General features: G+C 41.6%; 1 protein-coding gene across 3 annotated transcripts in view; it reads right to left on the bottom strand.

Moving 5' to 3' along the window:
* celsr1a (cadherin EGF LAG seven-pass G-type receptor 1a) overlaps positions 1-24,792 on the bottom strand; it is an 85,528-nt gene that overhangs the window by 15,421 nt on the left and 45,315 nt on the right. For 2 of the 3 annotated variants that reach the window (XM_058624040.1, XM_058624041.1), the window contains exons 7-20: positions 21,599-21,679; positions 12,634-12,791; positions 10,020-10,183; positions 9,759-9,884; positions 6,055-6,221; positions 5,784-5,969; positions 5,565-5,678; positions 5,094-5,268; positions 4,854-4,995; positions 3,479-3,599; positions 2,677-2,860; positions 1,666-1,767; positions 606-700; positions 79-288 (exon numbers count right to left, since the gene is read on the bottom strand). In XM_058624040.1, coding sequence (XP_058480023.1) covers positions 79-288; positions 606-700; positions 1,666-1,767; positions 2,677-2,860; positions 3,479-3,599; positions 4,854-4,995; positions 5,094-5,268; positions 5,565-5,678; positions 5,784-5,969; positions 6,055-6,221; positions 9,759-9,884; positions 10,020-10,183; positions 12,634-12,791; positions 21,599-21,679 — 2,025 coding nt within the window. The remainder of the gene's footprint in view (positions 1-78; positions 289-605; positions 701-1,665; positions 1,768-2,676; positions 2,861-3,478; positions 3,600-4,853; positions 4,996-5,093; positions 5,269-5,564; positions 5,679-5,783; positions 5,970-6,054; positions 6,222-9,758; positions 9,885-10,019; positions 10,184-12,633; positions 12,792-21,598; positions 21,680-24,792) is intronic. The other variant, XM_058624042.1, reaches the window with a different exon arrangement.

The following is a 24,792-nucleotide window of genomic DNA, read 5'->3' as shown; positions in this document are numbered from 1 at the left end:
AGCAGTGGAGGGCAGTGTGCCAACAGTGCTCCCAGTGGTAAACGCTTGGTTATCAAATTCAATTTGTTTGGTTTCTACCTCATTGAACTCTGCATCCCTCATGGCAGTGAGTTCGAATCCCGCCTGCCGGCTCTCATACAGCAGCACGTGATTGAGCAGCTGCGCGGCCGTCTTCACGTCGTTGCCGTAGTAGTGCGGGGTGTTGTTGGTGGCGCTGTGGAGCATGCGCACTATGGTCTTGGAGCGTTCGCTGTCCATCCTCGAACTGTTGCGGCGCAGGTCTTCATTCTGGAGAGGGAGAAAGAAGGAGAGATGGAGAAGGAGAGCAAATAATGAGCAGGTCTGGGCAAAGCAGAGATGAGTGGGTGCAATGAAACATAACAGAATCTGGTCAATCCCGGGATTAGTGAGGCTTTGGGAGGCTCAAGCCTAAAGTACTAGGTTCAGGTTCAAATACAAAAGGGCGAAATGCTTGTTGAAAACTGGTGATCAAATTACACTCCCCTTTAGTCACATCAGCTCTCTAACAATTCAAAGTATTTTCATGCAAATACCAGTAAATACCAGTAAAATGTATCAAAATATATTTTTATTTTTCGACTCACCAGCTTCTTCAGGTGGGCAAAGGTGACGGTGGTGCAGTTGAAGAGTTCCGGCATCAGCCAGCCTTTCTCATCACTGCAGTGGCGGATGGCAGTGCCTGAGGAAAACGTGATAAACGCAAGTGGAAAGAATCAAGTCCATGCTCAAATCACCACATTTGTTTCTCAGATGGCAACTGCGTTAGCGCACAATGTCCTTTCAAAATGAACTAATAGCACAATAGAGTAGCATTTTTTTAGAAATCATAGTAGAATTCATATATATAGTTTATAGTTGTTGTGGTTGTTTCAGTATTTTAAAACCATACGGACTCATTCTAATCTGAATCCGTCTGAGAACAGACTTCATCCGAATGCAAAGTTGCTTCTTATGCTTTTGTTGCACAAGGAGAAAATGGCTGTTGCCAACTGAAGCCAGAGGGGGGGTAACAAGCCGGGTTTGAAAAGAAATTTCCCCAATGAGTTCGGGGGACACAACAGAGCGGTCACCGTGGTGACGGTGGTTACTAAGGGTGTAACCGGCCAGGGAAGGGCAGCGCTTTACTGGGAACAGGTCAGTGAGTGGAGTTTAACTTGAATTTCTCTGACACTGAATGTGTTTTTATGCCTTAAAATACAGTATATAAACACACAATTCCGGTCTTAAAAGCAAAGAGACAGCAACTGCTTAGCACAGTTTAGCATTAAGACTAAACTCATTTGGACTGACTCAGTTTGAAGGTTGACAAAACAACTTAACACAACTTTCCAAAAATGCGATGATCCAACTTTGCCTCCAGTTTGTTATTTTCTTTGATATAAACCGGATGATTAGTGGCCTGAAGATCATCTGATCCTCATTTATGAGAAGTGAATCACACAAGCTGCTTCTTTGACTGCATACGTCATTAATTGTTTTTAATCAACAATTCGTATCACGTAAGTTTTCATTCTTTAATTTCAGTACAATGTTCGATCACTTTCTAAATCTATAACACACTGAATATTAAGATTAAAAGTGCAGATTCAGTGGTTTCTACGTACACAGCTACAACACTGAGCTGTTGTCACGAGCAGCACTTACCGATGGATCCCTTGGGACACTCCACAGCGGCAGGACCTCCAAATTTGGTCTTGGGCCACCAGATGCCTGAGTCAAACGCCTTGGGACAGCCTTCGTACACCACTGTGGTGGAGGAGACAAAGAAAGACAGACACTTTGAGATATATTGGCTGTATGCATACAATGTTGATCAAACACTGGTTTTTTTAATTCTCCATTTCCCATTCTTGAGACCATATCAACTCTGTCTTAGAGGGTGATTTCTAGAAAACCATAAGACCGTCCGTCATCATTAGAGGCCGCAGTGACACTGACTGTGGAGTTACTAAGTGTCTGCTACAGACTTGACAGATCGGTATGAGGCCGGTCATGGACGGCTACACCTTAGTGACCCACAGAACCAAAAAAAGTACATTTTGTTCAATCCTCACCTGTTCTTCCTCTAGTCAGAACTGAGCTAACATAAATACATGAAATTAACTGGGAGAACACAGTTGATCACAAAGAATATTCTGGGATCTACATCCATTAAAAGCCTGGACACGTTCAGAGGCTGTGAAGAGCCTCCTTATCTGGGTCAAACAGTAACAACATTGATGTTCATTTTCTGTGACGGACTTTGCGGTTTTGTCTTCTATTCATCTCTACTGTATTGTGTGTGTGCAGTCAGTGGTCAGTGCCAAGTTCACCCAAAAGCTAGTCTCGCCTCTTCTGCTCGGCTGAGTGGCGACAAAGACGTGAAGTTAGCTTAAGCGCGGCACCAGCAGATGTGAGCGACACTATTTGTCTGCTCTTGACACTGCATTAATTCACCCTGGTGCACTTTGTCAACACAAACATTTAAGGAATAGCGCACCCAACTAGTGAAAGGATTTTTTTCCCATAACTTTCTTTGCATGGTTCCAGTTTTCAAAAAAATGTGACCTGTCAGCATTTTAAAGCAACTTTCAACTACAGTTTGCAATCTTAGTCATTGAATAAACACATTTTGTATATTTTTTGTCAGTACATAAAATGTATGATTCTACAAACCTTCACATCCACTGGATGTGACTTCTGCAAAGGGGTTATCACAGCGGTTACACTGACGTCCTATGACTCCGCCCTTACAGGGACACTGGCCGGTGACGGGGTCGCAGGTCCGCGACTCGGAGCCGACTGAGAAACACTCACAAGGGTTGCACGTGTCTTCGCCCTCTGCGCGATAGTGGTTGTCCTGCAGGAAGAGTTTAGCAAGTCAAAACAGAGGTGGGAGGACACTTAGACATTTTTAGGACGTTTTAAAAAGTCAGATTTAAAGCTGCAGTGCATAACATTATTTCTATGCTGTGCCCTTCATCAGAATGCAGGCTCTGTGGAGCACTACTATCAGACCTGACTGAGGGAGCGTTTGTGTGTATACAGCAGAAGCACAGAAGCATTTACTGCTGAACGACTGTGTTAGAATTCCCTTCTGAAACTTTTCATGGGCACCTCTTTGCGTTTTCAGTCATACTTGTTTGCATTTGTCCTGCTTTACTAGCACAATGTTGCTGTCGTCTCTGTCTGTCTTGACATTAAACAAACCACTTCCTGTGTGCAGCTCAGGGAAATCCAAACATTGCTATACTGAGAAACACAGACAGAGTCGTGTGGAGCTGATAGGCTTAAATCATCAGTGGTTTGAATGTAACAGAGATTTGTTTATATTTAAAAGATACACACTACAGTTTTGAATAACAGCATCTATTATTGGTGTCCTACGCTGTGTCTCCTTTGCTTTAAGCACACATCATCTCGTGAATCACGAAACAAACAGTAATATGGCCTCTTAAGCAGTGAAATGTTTAGATACCTTGCAGCGACACTCTCCAGTGGTCTTGTTGCAGTCCTTGTGAAAACCTCTGCTCGTGTCACAGTTGCAGGGACCACACATGGGATTGCCCCACCAGCCTTGGGGACACGGCTTCTCCACTCTGTCATTCGAAAACAAAAACACATTAAATTAGACTCCGCACATGCGTCATTATTTCTTTATCTACAATTACCAGATGCATGGACGACAAATCTACCCAGAAATGCAGGGTAAACACACAAGAATTAAAGAAGAAGAATGATTTTGATTCTTTTCTGGTAATGGAATATCATATTACCTGCTTAAGAGAAGATGTTTTAGGGGGGAAAAAAGCTGAATCCGCTACAACTTCAGTCAGACAAGTCATTTGTAAGGTGCTCCTGACATGTTACTGATTACTTGGACAAATCTGATAGCTGACTATCTGTTGAGTTTATCTCAAACATGACGCCCTCAGTTGCCCTGAATCTAGAATAAACTCCCTCTACAGTTTGAAGTCAATGAATCAAGTGTGACTCATTCATGCTAACACACAGAGACTTCCTTTCTCTCTCAAGAGAGAGATGCGATCTCTGGCTGAGTGATGTGATCTGATAGGGGACAAGCACCAGTATGAAGGCAACAGAGACTAAACACCTATGGAGGTTCAGTCAGGCGTACCAGGGGGGGAATCCCACATCCTGCTCAACACAGGAAGTGATGCGTGTCAGACGGGTCAGGGTTCAGAGGGGCTTTCAATCAGGACCGGCTAATTCTTCGACAGCGCTGGCTGCGCAAGCCTGCACACCTCGTTCTACGTGGTTTTTACCTGACTATGTCACTGAATGTTTCTCTCTCTCCTCACACACACACACTCAGGACACAGAAACACTATCAAGCTCAGATTACTGACAAATAAATCAGCTCTCTTAGACTCAGGACATTGGCGACATTACAAAGAGAGCAAGAACCTATCGTTACAAGAGAAGATTAATGTGCTTCTTCTGGCGGGAGACAAAGTTCATTTTTAATCTGATTATTTTAAACATCGGGATGTGCATGTGTCATACCAAATGACATGTAATGTAATGTAATCTATATTATGTACAGAATCACACTCATATGTTCGACTCATTTACCAATCATTAAAAATCCTCATAATGCCTAAAGCTGTTTCCAATACCTGAGGGATAGCCTTATATGTGACTAACAGCACTAAAATTACTATTGATTATTATATAATTATTATTATATTGATATATCTATTGATTTAGATTGTTAAAAATGAAAGAAAATGAAATAGCAAAATGAAGAATGATCTAAAGGTGAAACCTATTGTAAGACGATGTCAGTCACACATATACTGTACATACACACGGAGAGGATGTGACCTTACTTGTTCTCACAGTACTGGCCATAGTAGTTCTGTCCACATTCACAGGTGTATCCGTGGGAGGAACTTGGTTTGCGGACGCAGGTGGAAACGTGTTCGCAGGGGTTGAGATGACAAGCGTCCACACACTCCTTACCAAAGTAACCTAAGCAGGGGGGGGGGTGGGGAAAAGGTGAGAAATGTACACACAAAGCCTTCTGAGCAAAAGAATATAGTGTGTTTATTTATGGGGGCGTGTGTTACCTGGGTCACACACGCAGGTGTACATGCTCCAGTCATCACTGCAGTGGCTGTTGTCAGGGCAGATGTTGGAGTCACAGGGGTCGTCCATGTTGCAGCCCTCCTCCACACGAATCTTTAGGCCCTGAGCCATGTTCACATTGGCTACGTTGGTGGAGGTCTCACCCATGCGCACGCCCTGATAGACAGCACAGGAGGACAAGACGAATGAGTGGGTGTTAGAATTCAGAATGAGAGAGGACTGAAGAAGAAGAGGTGGATAACAAACTTTAACCCTATTAGTCAAAAAACATGTTTCATTGGGTTTTTACTAGTGGGAATTTGTTTAATCAGCATTCACTTCTGGGCCACATGATTCTCCAATGCATGCAGGTTCATAGATGTTATGTCATACAAGAGAAGTGTTTACATTCTTTTGTAGTATTTTTGTGTATTTTTTTTTGTCACACAAATGCAACAAAAATCTGTACTGACCTGTATACAGCCAACAAATCCTTTCTTGACATGGTTTCCCTCTCCAGGCAAACCTCCAATATGAAGAGTCTGCAGCTTCAAACCAGGCAGGTCGTTTCCGATCTCGACCTTCTTCTGCCATAAAATACAATTAAACATTCAAAAAATGTTTTCTTCCCAATAAAAAAAATTTAAAAATCTCATTTCTTTCACTCTTCATGATATAATTTTGTCAGGTACCTTGTACATGTTGTAATCCAGGGACACAGTGGCCATGTATTTGATGTCTTTGCCATCTTTAATACTCTTTAATTCTACGAGCAAGTGGTGCCACTCCCCGTCATTGACGCGGACTTGGGGGAAGCTCAGCGACGCCACCATCTGCTGCCTCAGCAGCACTTCCATGCGGACATGCTGCTCGCTCACCTGGATGGCAGAGAAGAGGGATGAATTAGACTGTCGTGACATTTATCTTAACCCGGATTTATTGACAACGTGCTGTCCATGTTACCATGAGGTTGATGGTGGAGGACAGTCCAACATTGGCCTGCATGAGGGTGCCAGCGGGCTGCCTGGTGCGGAACATGAGGCCCAAGTACCACGGCACAGCGACGGTAATGTCTGGGTTGCTCCAGGAAACCAGTGCCTGACCATCAAAGAACTGAGGAGACGGCATCACTGCAGAGTGACACAACAGGAGAGAAAGACTTAACAATTATGTTGTGTTAAAGGTCCAGTGTGTAACATTTAGTGCCCAAATGTAGGTCCTCCCTTTATATGTTTGTATAAAGTGGATAAATGCTATGAAATTAAAATGGTTTGGTTTTCGGGGCCTTAAAATAAGCCTTTTACAGTGAATTTACTTTGGGCAAGGGCCGCCATCTTGTGCCATCGTGTTTCTACGACAGCCTGAATGGATGTGCATTTTGTGTGGAAGTGTACTTCACAAATGAAGGGGAACGGCTCCACCCACATATACCCGGTGCATAAATTAATGAGGAAAGAGGAGGAAACGACAGTTGAAGATATTTGAAGATCACCGTAGTTCCCTATTGCATTTGTGAAAGGGAAGGGAAGGGCTGAGTGGCGTAGTCCTGTGTTTGTTGCAATCTGCAGCGTCACTTAGATTAGATATCACAAATTCTTACAAAATGGGCCTTAAGACAATAGATGTGTTTTAACACATCTTAAAACAGCTTGACTTAAAACATACTTTCGATTCCATTAAACAGATGCCTACTACAGAATGAGGTAACGTGCTACAAGACTGCACATGCTCGGAGAATTTCACGATAAACTGCCAACTGAGAAATCCAAGAGAATTGTTCACTTCGGTGCAGTGACGGACAAAGCAAAATGATAGACAGAGACGAAAAAAAAAGCACTTACCCCCTTGTGTAATACGGAATTCAAATTAATTATTTAGGGCTGCATGATATTGTGATAAATAAATGCTTAAGTATGTTTTTCTGCTATGGATGTGCTGCTTAAAAAAAACCACAGTGAAAATATAATAATATAATATAACATAATATAGTGTATCTGAGTACATAACCATAACCCATTTAAAGCTATGTACCAAAGTGTCAAAAAAACTACTTTTCAAATAAAGTAGATACTGTGTTGCTTATGTATTATTTGTTTAGTTATGCTAAAATCATGACATGATTTTGTCAATTTGATTGTACGTTTACAATCAGATCATAATTATTATTATTTAAAGGCTTAAGTCTTAACTAAACAGTAACACTTTAATGCATACAAATCCATACAAAACCGTTCAGACAAGTTCTGTCTAAACGTCTGTGGATGATGAGTGAGAGCTCACACAGAAGCAACACAGACACAGAGAAAGGGTCAATCTTTCAGCAGAGCACACTCTCAGTGTTTCCTCCTGTGTGCACGCTGCAGCACAGACTTAGTGTGCGAGTCCTCAGGGCACAGACTTCAACCAAACTGTTCACAGTTAAATACACAAATATGAAAGCTATAATTATGAGACGCATGTTTGTTCCTCGGAGCAGACGGCTGTAGTGTTTTAATTCAGAATACTTTATCAAAGCTTAGGTCACTAGGAACACTTCTCTGTTCTGATTAGCTTTGATGGGACCGGTTTTCAGAAGAAGATGAGGGCAAAGAGAGAGCTTCTGTGCTCCATCGGTATGTGATCATCTGCTCATTAGCACAAGCAAAAAAAAACAAAGCAACTGCAGACATTCCTTTTGCAGAGGTCATTGAAACATTGACCTTATGATAAGGCTGGATGAGAAGTCAGGAAGCTGCTCAGTGTATAAAGATTTTGTGTTAAGGCACACAATGACTACGATGTGTCGTCAGAGGTTAAGGAAACATGTTAAATGGAAATACTGGCTTCGATGATAACAATGGTGCAGCAAGTATAACTTAAATATTAATTTGTGAGGCGCAAACCTAAATGTTTTGGTTTGTTTTTTTGGTTTTACCCACCGCCACTCACTCAATAATGCCACTTGTATCAACCCTCCATCTGGCCTTGTAATTTTATTGCACAATTTTGGTTGGATAGAATCCAATCTTTATAAGAATAAAGATCCTTTCCTATCCTCTTTCCTTTCCTTTCCTATCGTCTTTCCTTTCCTTTCCTTGTATCTCTTTAACAGCCGGGTTGCAAGACAGTTGGTCAATAATTAAACTACGCTACATATTTTACACGTATCCCATTTAAGTGACTGAACATAAATCTGGTAAAACACGATTCTTTAAATTCTTCTAAGAAGTGGGAGGCAGCAGTAGCAGCTGCAGTTAGTGTATGGGAGAGCAGAGATGATGGAGCTTTGACCCTCTTGAAGGTTCAAACTGAGTGTCTTGTCCGTGAGTTTTATTCGTGACGTCTTAAAGAAGATTAGCTTATTCACCCAGATATGTTGACTACAAACAAAATTGAATCATGGTAAAAGCTTGTTTGACACAAGTCCAGGATTCAAGCTTTGAGATCCCTTTGAGGTCATAACAGGTTAATGCCACCCATGAGCCACAGACATGTACAATAAGCGTATATTTGCCCTGGCTTTAGGTTGGCATGATAGGACGCATTCCCTGACTTAAAAATGGTCTGTAAAACTGACATTAAAAAAATAAATAAAAAGAATCAGAGGAAAGACAAACAGCGTATCTCCAGTCTGGATGTTTGGCAAGTCGAAAAAATGACAACAAATCTCCCGGTTCTTGTGTGGCGCCTCAAACCAAACTTGTCAACAAGAAGCCAAGCAGATAAAAACCTCTTCCCAGCTCGCTGTGATCCCGGCCCAGTTCAGATACTGGACACCGGAGCCTGGCACTGGCTGGGCGGCTACCTCATAGACGAGATGGCAAAAGAGAAGCATTCACACCTTCACACATTGTTTGGAAGCTCGCCCTGAAGGAGGGAATCAGAGTTCTCTCCTTACCATAGAAGAACATGAGATGGGTTAGGCAACGTTAATAACACTGGTGAAAAGCTGTGGTGCTTTTATGTTTCCTTTTAACAAACAATTTATTGCCTCTAACAACCTCTGTCTGGTGTAGTGGAACAGTCAGTACATTTCCATTCACTGTTAAGACGAGCTACAGATGTCCTACTGTCCTTGTCCCACTATACAAGTTTTGTCGTTGACTTATTACGCCATAGACCAAAAACAATTTTAGGTTGCAGCTAGTTGTTAGCATGCCGAGTACCATTCTGTGTCTTTATACCATACATCAACTTCAAAATAGCAGGATTTTTCTATCTCCTCATCGGTCCAAAAAATGCGCTCTCACTTTTGTCTTATTCGTCTGTGTAACAACCTCTTTTATTTCCGGGTTAAAGTCCCGTGGCTGGAACAGTGGAGGATGTGTAGAGTGCCTACGCTATTCTAAATTCTAGAAATTCGTTATCCTAACGTCAAGAAACTAAGTGAGTGTATGTACTTGCGTTTCTTTTGTTACATCTGTTGAGTCCAAGTCATGAGGACTGAGTCAGAGAGTTTGATCTTGGTCCTAAAACTCCAGACCTGAGGGCCTTGTTTTGTGCTTTTAAGCTGGTGGAGTGGAGTGCTTTAATGTGACTTTCAACTGAGACTGCTGCATGACTCAGACTGAGTCAAGGGAGGAGCTCCTTAACCCAGTGTCCACACACTATGTCCTGTAAGTCCTCAACATGCATGTGCACACTGCAGGTAAATGCACACACATGTCTTCATTTCCTGTCACTCTCACCTTGTTCACAGTTCTTGCCTCCATAACCAATTGGGCAGTCGCAGCTGTAGGTGTTCCACTTGCTGACGCACACTCCTCCATTCTGACACACATCATTTGAGCAGAAGTTCTTCTTTGCGGGACAACCTGAACATTTAGGACACACACACAAAAAAAATGAATATCTGTATGTAGAGTGTGTGTTAATGGGATGTAAATAACTCCAAGGAGTTTTACTTAACGAGTAGACATGGATTTGGTGTCTAATCTTGCGTAACTAACCTTCTGTGGTGCCGTTGTTAGCAATGAAGCTGGCCATGTCAATGGGTTTGCTGTCTATGGTGAGGTTTCTCATGCAGCCTACAAAGTCTCGGTTCCTGACCGGGAAGTCCTCAGGCAGGTTGGGAACGCCGCCTAGCAACAGTGGTCCAGTCAAGTCCAGAGACCTGCAGATGACACAGAACACTTATCAGAGATCTACCTTTTTTTTTTACCTGAATGTATTAAAAATGCATTGGTTACACAAAACTGTGGCACATGTTTTAAAATCTGAGGTACAAATGAAACTTCTGTGCAAAATTGTGATTATAACAACAATCTTGTTATATACAACAATCTTTAATCTACTTTATCTACATAGCTCCAAAGGGTTCAATTAAGTATCCCTGATTCTGACATGTATTTGCATGTAAAAGTGTTAAAAATGCAAACCTTTTGTTTTTTTAAAGGGAAGACTTTTGCATTGTTTCTGAAGGAAGGGGTGAACAGTCACACAGTATCCCCGCCCACACTGTTGCATGTCTGCATTTGTATTTAATCGATCAGGAACTCACTGCACATCACATGCACTATGAGTAAAGTGACTCCCTAAACCCATATTTACAGTAACAGGTAATTATAACATTTGGAAAGTGAGAATATTCAACTAGATGTCAATCTCATATCCGTCATCTAAAGTAAATATGGACAGTATCCATTAGTGACAAGACAGTGTAATGGAATAGTATGTATCCATTAGCGATAGTACCAGGTACTTTTTTTAGTACCTGCTCTGAATGCAGAATCATGCTCATACTGTACGTCCGTTTTAATACACATTTATTAAATACTCTCTGTGGACATGGAACACAGAATGTAATTAATACTTTATATACTGAGCCATACTGATTATACTGACTTGACACGTAATAAACTAGACTATCTAATGTTTGGCCAAGTAGCATGTGAAAGCTTGTGCATGTCGGACAATGCCTTTTGCGGGAAATTGTGTAAAAAGGGACCGCGCTGAATGACGAGCGGTTTCTTCCTCTGTCTTACTCACAGTTGTAAGATGTTCAGACCTGCAGGCCTTTGCTTGCTCTGCATCTCATTACACAACAGTGAACCGTACTGTAAAACTACAGTTTGACACAGTTAAAGTTACTCTGAACTGCCAGTGTCGGCTACCTGTGCAACAAGTTCCTGAAGGAATGTAACCTCATTAACTCCCCTGTCCCCACCCTCTGCATACTAAATGTGCCTCAGCATGTTAGCGCTCTCAGAGAGAGAGAAAAAAACCCTCTCACGCTATTGAAAATGGAAATCAATTAGTCTGTGGTAAATACATGGTAAGTCACTTTAAGCCTGTGTTGTGATGACTTCTTGGTTGTCTGAGGCCACGTCTGACAGCGGCAATGCCACGCACTGATCTCAGGGATTTAAGACAAAAGGAGGAGAGTAAGCTTGAATGAGTGTTAAGTGATCACTTGTAATAAAGGCCATTGTAGCCTCCAAGGTACAAGTTTTCCCTATTAGCTGAGCTACTGTAGGCTAGTGCAGTATTGGCAGGAGACAATGGGTTTCATGCAGGAACAAGACAGAGGAAAGGATTTGTTCTTCAGTGACGAGCAGCAAGACATTCAGCCGGTTTCTCAAACATTTTCAATGAATTAATCATAAATACGTCTGTCATAAGAGGCATGAGCAGACATACGGGCTCTCTTCCCAGGGTGAGTTTAAATATGATACAACAATAACTGGCATAATTAAGTATATAATATTTCCTAACAGCAGACTCATACGTTCCAGTGGTTCTCTTACACTTCTCTCACTGCCTCAGGGTAACAGCGCCTACACTTTCTCGTCTAAAATCTCAGTGGCTGCCACACAAAGTAAACAAAAAAGGATAGTTTTATCTTAGAAATAATTTTTTGTATCTTATTTCATGAAGTGTCAACCAACTTACGCATTGTTTGGGTTACAGAACCTCTCTGCTCTGATGATGCATCACTGTTTTTAATAATTGTGAATAGCTTTGGTGTTCCGATGCTACTGTTGTCTTCTTGTTATCCAGTGAAAAGACTGGAAATTGTGCTAATGACTGACTCTGGTTTATGACATGTGTGAGTTATTTAGTTGTTGGTTCATTAGTAACAAAATCAAACAAGTTGTTTTTTTATTATAATCAGATTTTTGATTATCAATATTTACACATGCTTTTGTTTCATTTAGTTAATTAGATTTGCTTGGCATTTGAGTTTTTGTTATTTAGTACATTCCCAGTTTGGGCATAGTGTGGGTATCATGTACTTATGCAGGATGATTGGTAAAGTACCAGAATCCACCAGGGTGGGCCTATGAATGTTTGTGACCACAGCGAGAGAGGAAGACACAACTTTTGCTTCTTTTGTTTGTTTGTTTGTTTGCATTTTGGATAATGAACCACAAAAAACAGCAACAACCTAAACTGGACTTAATGTTTCTTTCCCCTGTGTGAGATACATAATGGTCATTTGATTAAATTTAATTTGAATAACTGGTTGTTGCTGCAGCAGTCCAGAGCGTTTAGTGAGGCTCTGTGAGGTCCTACGAGTGTTTAAACTCAGAGAGAGTGAGAGAGGAAGGAAAAAAAGTTTACTTTTTCTGTCCAGTCTGGGTTCCCTGGGCAGCGCAGGAGTAATTGCCGATCTGCCTTCCGAAGCGAATCGCCATGGAGATGTCACAGTCGTCCACAGCAACCACGGCCACTTTTTCTCCAGAGGGTCCATGAGGGATGCCCAGACGTCCGATGTTAGGCTGAAAAATAATATAAATAAGGAATGCATTAGTGAAGCGTCAAAATTCACAGATAATAGTGCAAATAATGCGGGAAATTAAGCATTCTATAGTATAATAATGAAGAAATGGTTGAAAAACATGAAATAGAAAGATAAAACAAAACAAAGACAAAAATCGAATATTATATCCACTAACTAATAATTCTAAAATAATAATACACCATTAAAGACAGTACCATCTTTTAACACTTTTAACTAATTCATTTTAGTTTATATCATTATTATTATATCATATATATTTTTTCTTTGTTCCTGGAGGAAGTTGCATGTGTGGCTCAGCACTACACAAACAATGTTAAGCTCAATTGAATCCAAATCCAGCAACAACGGCAGCACGTGAGCTGCTCGTGCATTTAAGACAACAAGAAAGCCCATTGTGCTTTCACTCACGACTAATGATTACAAAGTCGGCTAATTCCTTCATCAAGGCTTGTGTCCGACGAATGCTGCTCTGAGAAAAATGTGGATATGCTTCAAAAATCAGGCCAACAAATGGCTTTTAGTTCTTATATATATAATATCTAACCTGAGACCGAAGTTCAGTGGAGCATTTACCCAACAATAGTAGACTTGGAACCAGAAACAGGAGCCATTTTAGGAGTTTAACTGAAAGTGTGTCGACCGTTAAAAAAATAACAGGTCTTTTCTATGCTGGCATGAAAGGAAATGAATAAGACATGATATTTGTGAGAATATGAGTCACTCTGGTTTTATCAGCAGATACATACATTTAAAGCTGTAGTGTGCAACTTCTCAATATAAAATAAATATAAAGAATGTTTGTTAAATTCAAACCAATTTCAGATCAGCTCACACAATGCTGAGTAAGCCTCTCAGCTCAACACGACTCTCTCAGATTAGCGCAGAGTTGTTTTTATGTCTGTGGAGACATGAGTGAGATGAAACGAATGTTCAAAGAGAACTTTAGGTTAAGGAATTAACCATGTCTCTCTGAAATAGGAGTGAGGTCGTGAGACACCAAAGCAAATGTTGATGGAGAATGGTTGAAATATAGACTTGGAAATATTTAATTTAAAATCACAAAATAATAGATTTCTTTCACCTAATCTTTAAACTACAAAAACACATGAGACGACAGATCCCAGACCTGATCACAGTGCTGTTTTTTGTTTTTTGTGTGTTTTTTCTTTTACTTATTTCATTTTTTTAACAGTATCATCACATTTCCAAACCAGCAGCGGACAGGCAAAGAAGAAAATAGGCATGGATAGAAAAAAAAAATGTGTGTAACGCCTACATAAATAGGATTAGAGTAATAAGATACTGGTGGGGCAGGGACACGGCAAAGGAAGAGGGTGAAAAAAAGTGACACACAAAAACTGGGAAGCAGGCTGACCAGAAATAAGACACTGGAAGAGAAAGACAAAGGAGTGACTGGCAGACGGGTACAAAAAAAAAAGAAAAAAAAAAGAGCAACAGAGGGCTGCAGTGTTGAGGCTCAGGTGGACTCTACTTCTGAATATTTTCCGACCCAGAGGGACTATTATAGAGCTTTGTCCCTGCCACTCCCAATCAACAGGCCCTGTTTCCACTGATTCTGCACCAAAAAAACAACAACATGAAGACTGACACCACTGCTCCTGTCAATCTTTATATACATACAGATGCATGGAATTATTGCACTGTACATTAACAGTGCTGCCAGAGAACTCATTCAGTTCACATCTGTGTTACATCGCTGTCTTGCAATATTTGATATAGAGACTTTTCTCAGTTAACACAGGCATCTCAGTGTCCCACATCACTATCTAATCAGGAGCCAGGAGAGCACAAAGGGACGGTCTTCTCTGGTCATGGAGTTTGTCAGTGAATGTGTCACCATACATGTTCACAAGTAAGTGTAGACAGGAGGGAGGAGAAGGATACTAATGGCAGCAACAGACAGGAGGTTGGTAAAAGGTGAGCCAAAATGCAGACAGAAAAATAAATGTAATCAAGAAAGTGAGCAATTAACAACCATTTTATGTCTATGCACTTTATCATTTATCATATTACTTTAGTGTAGATTCATTAGCCAGTTATTTGTTTGGATTGACTGATTGATTTGATTGATCAGTCAATCAACCCACTCACAGACATTTATTCTTGTTTATTGTTGCTTAAAAATTTATTTGAATATCAAAATTGTTGCTGATATACTGTCGGATGATCAATTAACAATTGCAGTATATCTTGTATACAAATGCAATACTGAGTACTTAAAGTGTGTATTTTATAGTATTATATTGTGACCACAGACTAAACAGCTTTCTTAATTTTTCATTATTTATTCGCCTCCTTTCCCCTTTTTATACCGTCTGTAAGAGTCCGCACCAAAAATGGCATCGTCACTCACACTGTAACTAACTGTGCGTATACAAATGACAAATAAAACCGCAAATCTCAAACCCAAACCCCTGTCACCAACAAGGCCAACTAACCGTCTGTGCAGGTATCTACAGGTGCCTACCTGAGTTAAACCCACCCACTTCCCCTCCTAGGCAAGCATCGCCACAGACATCTGTCTTTCCAGGCAGTCCACGCGTGATCCAGTTAATTCTTGTCGGGGGCCTCCCAGTGTTGGCTGAGGTGCCGTAACTCTGAGCCGAAAAGTGCATCTCTTGATTTATAGCGTCGGCGTTAGGTAACATGGAGTCTACCTGAGACAGTGTAGACTGCACTTCAGGAAGTCTGTCTGCAGCAGCAGCAGCGTTCAGGTGAGAGGCACATGATACATCCTACAAGCTCAGGTCTGCAAATCAAGATTGTGTAATTACACTTGCCCACTATAATTAGGACAATCTCATGCAGTTCCCCTGCTGAGTGTCCCTCTGTGGGCAGAAAAAAACAAAAACAAGGTCTGGTTTTGCTCAGGAAGACGCCGAGCAGCTTGTAGCCTGAAGCTGTAGAAAAACGAGCAGATGAAAACACCGAAAATAATCCAAGAGACTCATTAATGGTGAATAAAAAGACACTGAGAGGAGGAACAGAGTGGAGAGAAAGTTTTCTCTGTCCTCTTCTGAAGGACAAAATATCAATGTGATTATAAAGCATGCCAGTGTTTCACATCACAGTTAATAAAGTCGCTCGAAAATACCATTAAGTGGCAAAAATTATTTTTTCATGTCCTTGTTTCAACTTTAATACTTTGAGCTAATACCCTGAGCTTACTTACTAACTTTCATAAGATTCCATAGAATTCATTTGGATAGGTATCAAAGAATTGCTTTATTCTCCTCTTAATTTCAAGCAGCTCAATATTTTGATCATTACAGTCATTTGCTTTCTTTGATGTGAGTTAGATGTATAAAACACACACAGCGGAGTCTAAAATTATTATTTTTTCCATGCATGAGATATAGTAAGTGTCATTTGGCAACGTGATGAACTGCTCGTTAAAACAAACAATTAACTCAAATTGCTTCAAAGCAGTGGGAATTTAAAATTAGAGATGAGTGAAAGTGTGATAACTGCATAAAAAGTTGTCGAAGATAAAGGAAGCCACTCCGTGTGTAGACTCCTCAGGTTAATGTGAAGCCACACTGATTAAAATCGCATCAGCGCTTTAGAATTCATGTGAAGAGAGGATGAGATAAAGACAGAAAGAAAGAAAAAAACAGGAAGCAAAACATGAGAGGGAGAGCGAGACCCAGATGTCACACATAATGGACCCACAACCCAAAATATCACAGGCTGCAGCTGTTACACATGCTGGTAAGATACATACACACACACACACACACACACACACACACAGCTATGAATGTTGAACCCTCACAATCATAAATGCAATTCATTTTATGTAAGTGGAATCTTTTCAAATAAATCATTCACAATTATAAAAATGCTTTTATATACTGCATTTATGCTCAAATAAAAGACATCAGTTACATTCTGCCTTTCTGCCATTCTGAGTGTGGGAAAATAAATTTGAGCTAATGATGATTTGTATGTAATACTTTTATAAATGACTCTTCTCTCAAGGTTAAACACTAGCTTTTTTTAGCTTAGGTTAATGAGCGTGTGACCACGGTCGCTACAACTGTATATAGTTTCAGGCTTCTTTCTGAAGCCTCATTTTAAAGCACACTCTGCCCTCACAGTGAGGAGCCCCATGAGAGTCTCCTCTGTAGCCTCCAGCCGACTCTGACCCGCTGAAGATTCCCCCTCTCTCAGGTGTCGTCTCCAGGGGCAATGCGCTTGTTGCGACCATGGCAACGCACTTGATCCCCACAGCTCGCCACAAAGGCGGGGACGGCAGAGGACACGAGCGGACGGAACATGCACACAAACAAACACACTCGCGTGCACGACAGGACTAAAACTCTGCCAGCTGCAATCAAAACACCCACACTTTCTCTCTCGGCGATAACAACCGGTCTGCACGCAGACGCAGCGAAAAGACCCACCCAAGCACACACACACACTCTCCCTCCCTCCCACCAACAGTGGCTCACACCGACACCTCTATTACGGCCAGGCTGCCTGTCAAAGGCGACATGATAAGTCAACCTGCCCTGCGGCCAGGACAAAGGGCTTTGCTGCACAGATCGAGTTACATGCTGAACACAGTTCGACAGCTTTGTAAAAAAAAAAAACAGGCCTAAAACACTGTCAAAGTGAGCAACTAATGACTATGTGTGTACCTATGTATGCTCATTTTTTCTTGCCTCTTTAGGACTTTTCCTTGCATAAACACTGACCTTCTCAGACAGATTCTGGTCCTGAAGAAGCAGCACTTAATATCTGAGGCTCTGGTTAGGTCTAGGTGTCAGATGTGAATTATGGTTATGTTTAAGGTGAAGGGGGAGGCTTTTTAATTAACCATTACTTTACTATGAATCTCTTTTAGAAGAAGATCTAGACTTAGTTTTTGGGGATTTTTTTGTTTTATTGTGGGAGAAGGGAGAAGGGCCCCTGGTTGAACCACCAATTTCATCAATATACTGATTGCTCTAACCTGGATTTGAACCGATGAAAAGAAAAATCGAACCATCGCACCACTGCCTGATGCAGCGTCCTAACAAGAATAGCCTGTGTGTGGGTAATGCTCGGTGGTGATTATGTGTGCATGTGTTTGTGGGGAGAGTAGGAAGGATGTCTGCATAATGTGAGTAAGCAGCGTGCCTGTGTGTATGTGTGTGAGTAGGCCAGGAAGACAGCCCCACCGTCCATTTCAATAATAAAGGAAAACTGGCCCACTCTCTTTTATTTTATTTGGGTTTGCCTGAGGAAATGCCATTGTTTCTCTAACTACTGAATGAAAAAAATGACCCCTGATGAGCATGAGCAGTGTGTGTCCGTGCGTGTGCATATTTCTGCAATTGTATTCTTTCCTGTCATAAATACTGACGTTGTCAGGACCAGTAGTCCTCATGGAGATCAAAACCTGATCCTAACCTGTTAAGGTTAGGATCAACTGGTTATGACTGAGGTTATGGAATGGATGGAAGTCAATGCAGAGTCCGTAAAAAGATAGCTGTGCAAACCTGTGTGTGTGTGTGTTTAAACCGTGTCATGCACAGGCTAGTATGTCCCACCTTCCCTATGGCAGACTCTATCATGTCCACATTACCTCACCTGCCCTCTGGCTATGTAAACCTAGAAGTGTGAATTATTCAAACACACACACACACAGACAAACAGAGACACACACGGTTCCCAGAGGCTTTACACAGAGCTACGATGTCCTGTTTTCAAGCCGACATGTTGTTGCTGCTTTGTCGCCTCATCACACTCGTATCTATCAGCGAAACAGATGGACAGTGGCCATTGTTGTCTTGTGGCTTTGAAGGGGCAAAACAAATGTGCAAACTGAGGTAAGGGAAACTGAATCCTGTCTGAAATGACTTCGAGAAAAGTCCTTAACAAATGTGGTCACCTGGATGCACACTGACATCAGTGACATTAACTTCTGATTGATGGTTTTCCCCCGTTCCCCCGCACATTTTACAGGCAGGTTTCATCTCTGTGACTCCTTTAGCTTGATTCATTACTTTTGTCCTCCTTTCCCCTCCCACTAATCCTGATAATGTTACCTTTTTTAAACTTGCCAACATATGACTCACATGTCTCCATGATTGAGCTGTAAACTGTCATACACCGATAAATCTGTCTAATTTGTACAATAGACAGTATATATAATTTTTCCATCCAACCAAAAGCAACCGGTCTTAAACGCTAAGTCATCTCGCTTTGTATGTAGCATACTAATATGACAGTAGTATTAATCTTCTTAGCAAAATCTTGGCCTCGTGGTGCCTCTGCATTAACCATCTAACCTTTATCTCACCAGGATTGATGCTAATGTTGTGCAGTAAAAGCAGAGGAACAATAAAACAAGGCCCGATATGCATCATAGGAGTGATAACAGACATATGCAGTGCAACAAGATAACACAGAAGGATAAGAAGATGTTTATAAACTATATGGTCGACATTTCTCTCTATATCTCTCAGCTTCATTTCTACGCTTTCTACGCAGCATTTTTATCTCCCCTTTTCTCTTCTCCCCAAAATTCCACCGTCAGCTTGTCTCTCCCAGTGTTAATAAGAGGTTAAGTCATGCTAGGTGAGGTGTGTGAAATTTCCTTCTTGTAGTGACACACACACATACACACACAGAACACAGATGAGCAGGGGAGGGATGTAAAAGTGGGAGATGGTGAGGGAAATGGAGAGAAATGAGGCAGAGATAGAGATGTAGTGAGTCATGTCAGTCCACCATGTATGGAGGCAGTCTATAGTGACAGATTTATCAGATTTCGCTTCATTCCCCAATGACACAAGGCTGTACACATCTGCTGTTCAGACTGACTTCGAGGTCACTCATCAAAACAGACATAAGAAGTTTAACCAACGTGTGTGCTTTAAGGCCAGTCTGAGCTAAAATCAGAGTTTTCTTTTTTGATACTCTATACTGGATATACCTTTTATTGGGTTAAGGTTAAGGTTAGATTTGCATCTGTGGTTTCCATTTGAGTGCAAAGTAGTTGCAATGGTATCACTGTCAACTAGCACCAAACAGTTTGGGGACAGTTTGGTTTGGTTTCAGAAGCAAGAACATATCAGTCTGAAATGACTGTAATGATCCTCCAAACTACATCCCTAACCTTACCCCTAGTTTTGACCACATGAGCGTCAAACCTCCATTGACGTTGGTTTAGGTGGATACACTTAAAGTATGACATGCAGAGATCACGTCAGGCATGTATGTATGGAGACTGTGTTCATTAAAAAAAGGCATCCGCCCATCCATTACTAATAATACTTGTTCTTTGAGGGACATGAGAGACCCCATCCCTTGCTTTCATTGTTTAAAAGGCTTTAAAAAAACACCAGACAGGTCTCTAGCCTTTCACAGGGCCAACATGCAACCAAACAACCATTCACACTCATACTCACGCCTACAGTCTACAATGACCACTATCTTTGGAGAGTGGAAAGAAGCCGAAGGACCTGAAGGAAGGAATGATTGGACCTTCTGCCTCCATTGTGCACTGCAGATGCCTTCACTTGGTGTGAGTGCCTACACATCGGATCAGTTTAAAAACTACAAATCTTTAGCCTCTCATGGACAGTTCACTATGGGCTGGGACGTAGTAACGACAGAGCGCACGTCCAAACGTAAACAATTCCAATAGCCCCAAACATGGCTGACATGCCCATGATGCAACGTGGCCTGACGACATGATCCAATTCCCGACAAGAACCAAGAACCTTTTAGCTGTTATATGACAGTCCTCTCCACTGCACTAAGCACACACACAAAATCACAGTTTAACCACCGCTTGGAAATTGACTGTCCATGCTCATTACAAGTGCCATCTTCATCTATCTGTCTTGTTTAGTGTCATTAATCCTCTCTGATGGAATCTGACTGCCGCCAAGGAAAACACAATCACTGTCCATCTACCTACCTGTCTGCCTGTCTTCCTCCCTGCCAAGGCTCAGACATGTTTATTTCACCTGAACAAACCTCAATATATGAAGTCAATGAGAGCTGACAGATGAGCATAAGGCTGATATTGTATCACTTATACACCACAGGTCCATTCATAGATTATACAGCTTCTCTAACCACAAAAATAAATAGAACGAAGCAGACAAAGCTGTAGAGAACACTGATATAGGACCACAAATGTGTGTAGACTTTTGAATAGTCAGACAGATAGAAGGGTGATGTAATTATGCAAAGTAGACCACAAACAAACCATAAGTTCCTGAATGAACATGACTAATCAACACAGCCCACAATGTGAAGTAGGTCCAAAACTACAAAACACCAGCATTCTAAGCACTTAATACAGACACCACAATTTTGCATGTGGTGTTCAAAACGACTAGAAACTACGTGTCTGGGTTTCACGTTCAAGAAGAGTACAAAAACATGCAAAAGCAGGCCAATGCAGAAAATCAGAGTTAAAGGGATTCTTGTAGGTTCTGAAAGATCTTCATGAAATGACATACGGTAAAGGTGAAAAGCGATACATCATATTCAAACTTCTCCCAGAGACCAAAAACAGGAGAGAAAGAGAAGGAAGCAAAGTTACCACACACCTTCAACAGCCCAACAAAACGCCAATCCCATCAACAGACCAGAACCAGACCACATAGTAGGACACCATGTTACCTCTGTATATCTGAGGTAAGCATGTACAGTAGTTAGTCCAGCAGACTAAAAGCAGAGCAGGGACTGAATGAGACCCCAGGGGGAAAAAAGACACCAGTAGACACCAGTGGGGACTAGGCTAGAGGTCAGAGTTACCTCCTTCTGATTGAGCTCCAGCCAGGCAGTAAAGAGAGGGAGCCGCAGAGCCCCCCTGGAGTCCACCAGACTCCCCCCGTCCTGGGAGAAAGACACACACCGTGAGAGAGAGAGACACCGCATTAGACCTGCAGCCCACAGCCAAGCCACTTCACTGTGTGTGAGCTGGATGTTTGTGCGTATTTATGTCATCGTCTCATCTCTTTTTACCTCATTTAACTGCAGAAAATACTAGTGTAAATGTACAGAGTGCATCTTTCTCCTTTGTTTGCACCGGTCAGTGCGCGACATGACGGCAGAAATAAGCACAGATCCAAACAATAGCTACATCCATGATGCAAAAACACGATTCCTCTGTGTCCACTTCAAAAACGTCTCCCCGCTCTACCTCACACAATAGGCTACAACTCATGCGCCTCCACCTTTGGACAAAGGTGTCACTGGCAGATTTACGTCACCCTGTGAAATGCTGTGCTATGTACAGAGCAGGTGAAATTTACAACAGGAAAAACTCAGAGTATATTTACTTTTAGCACAAGTGTGTGAAAACCAGAACAAATCCAAACCAACTTTTTTCAAAATAAAGCTGCAGTGCATAAACTTTGGTGATTTTTGTTGAAGTTGATGTTATTATTCTGCCTCTGTTCGGTCTTCAAGAACAGAAATTATGTGTTATTATTTGTATGTTAAAATATAAAAACTGGGGGGTGTGTTTGTGTGCATACACCAGCAGCTCAGGGGTGTGTGGGGGCAAAAATGATTTATCCAGTCAAACTGCTGATCGACCAGGTTCTTTGAGCAGCAGATTTAACTTCTAAAACATTTTGTGAAGGCTTCTTTGTGTTTCCACTGTCCCTGTCTGTCTTGACACAAAATCACTTTCTATGTGCAGAGTGTTGCCACGCCATGCGACACAAGATGTAACCACCACAGCACTGAAAACACAGTTGCATGGAGCTGAATCGGCATTGTGCAAACTCATTTGACAATGGTTTGAAAGTCAGGACGTTTGTTTGTATTTCAAAGTTTCACACCACAACTTTAAGGGTGTGTGCCTACGTCTGGAGATAACCTTAAATGTTTGGGGTCTGTGAAAAGAACAAAAGGATAACATGACCTCTTCCTCTAACAACACACCCAGTGGGGAAATGCAATGTCTGGGGCTTCACCTCAAAGAACACAACTTCACCTTTCTAAAAAAAAAAACACACAAACGTGAACCCATGTCTGAGGCGAGGAACACACAAATGCCCAGTTTCTCATCATACCACACACACACATTGGTGCAGTGCTGATGGTTATGCACAGCTGATGAAGTGTCTAAGTGTCCGTCTCAGTCATTATGGCCACCCAGGAAAGCATCATTACAGAAACTCTTGCGGGGCTCTTTGCGGTTTATTTTAAGATCATTTACCCACAGTGTGGACATTCAACCAAAAGATCAGAGAAGAGAGACACAGATGACGTTGGAAAGATCACTGTTCAAATAGATTTCCCTGATGAACACACCTGAAAATAGTGCAATACTATAGACATGGTATGTTCATAAAGTACTTGGAGCTATGCTGTGAAGTAATTTGCACGTACAGTATGCTCTGATGATTAAATCAGCAATGTAACAACCGCACAGGCTGAAAGAGTGAACTAAGCATGTCTGGGAATGTTGTCCACATACTCCGGGCTGCAAATATCACAGACCCACATGCAGCTCAGGCAGAACGAGAAAACTACTGCAAACTCAGTCAGTCTTGATCTGCTTTGCTGACTTTCAGCCTATTTATAGCTGCTGGTAATAGTTCATTCGTGATTCACTTCCAAACAATTTGTCACACTTCATTCTTGTTGAAACAATAGCTGGTGAATCTGCCCGCAAATGCAAATATAATTAAGATTCCTGCCATTGTGAGTGTGAAAGTGAATGCTTTGTTTTGGTATGTTGGCCATGTGATCGACTGGTGACCCATCCAGCTTGAATGCAGACTCTTGCCCTGTGTCAACGTTGCAGTGTAGAATGAATACATATGTAATGAAACACTGTGGTAAACGTCAGTGGATAAATGATAAATTAAGCAGTCCTTGTCTGTTGGGTGTTTTTTTTACCCTGATGTAATCCCCGCAGGTGGTGTGGCAGACACAATCCTGATACGCCTGACATCCTGTCTGGTGTCCAGCTAAATAACATCATGTCCTGCAACCAGTGACATAATTTCCTGTTGCAACACATCAAACACACAAGACAACTCCTTTTGCTCCAAGACAACCTGTCAGAGAGTTGTGTGTGTGTGTGTGTGTGTGTGTTTCCTGTCTCGATTTGCTGTGCTAACACAGTTACCTGTCCTTGAGACATTACATTGTGGAATTTCAAAAATGTCTTCATCCTTCCACTTCTATAGTGCAACATTCCCAAATTCCCATTTGCACACATTCAACAGACACACACGCACACACATACACACACATAAAGACTAGACCTCTATTTGTCTGCCCCCCGCGGATTCAAACACAAGCACACAGCGCTTCCCAAATGACCCAGATCATTACAACAATAGCTACTCTATGTCTGTTGTCATACCAACCCTCCCACCGACCTTTGACCTGTTTTTTTGTTGTTTTTTTTTAAAGATGGACCCTGATTCTTCTGAAGAGCAGAAGCAGATTTAAAAAGGGGGCACAACTTAAACCGCCTCATCATCTGACCCAATAAAATCACCATCTGTGTGTGTCTGTGCTTGTGTTTGTGTGTTCTGTTAGGTGGGGCCGTTAAAAACAACAACTGGGGCTCTTGTGGGGAAAAATAACCCTGGATTAGGCTGCACCGGCTTCTTTCCTCTTACTTGTCTATTACAACCAACTGAATTTAAGCAGGGTTTCATCTATTGAAATGCCAATGTGTCCACTTACCCCTCCTGAAGGCTATGCCAGCAGCATGTGAATGGGTATGAAAGATTTACAGCATGGATGTGTGTGTGAATGGCAAAACTGTAGTGTAAAACAGCTTTGAGTGGTCAGGAAGACCAGGAAAGATATAAATAAAGACCACTATGCCATTGGTTGCTTAGAAACAACTGTAACACCACTCAATCACAGACAGAAAGTCAGACATATCAGGTGATCACTTTGTGTTTTGGAGTTAGTATTGATTGTTTATAGTGAGTGGGAAAAAAAGGTCTATGCTGATCCTTATTTTTGCTCCA

The sequence above is a fragment of the Solea solea genome, chromosome 3, assembly GCF_958295425.1.
Source record: "Solea solea chromosome 3, fSolSol10.1, whole genome shotgun sequence".
Classification (NCBI taxonomy): domain Eukaryota; kingdom Metazoa; phylum Chordata; class Actinopteri; order Pleuronectiformes; family Soleidae; genus Solea; species Solea solea.
Note: the sequence above shows the minus strand (reverse complement) of the source record. Positions and strands in the feature narration are given on the sequence as shown.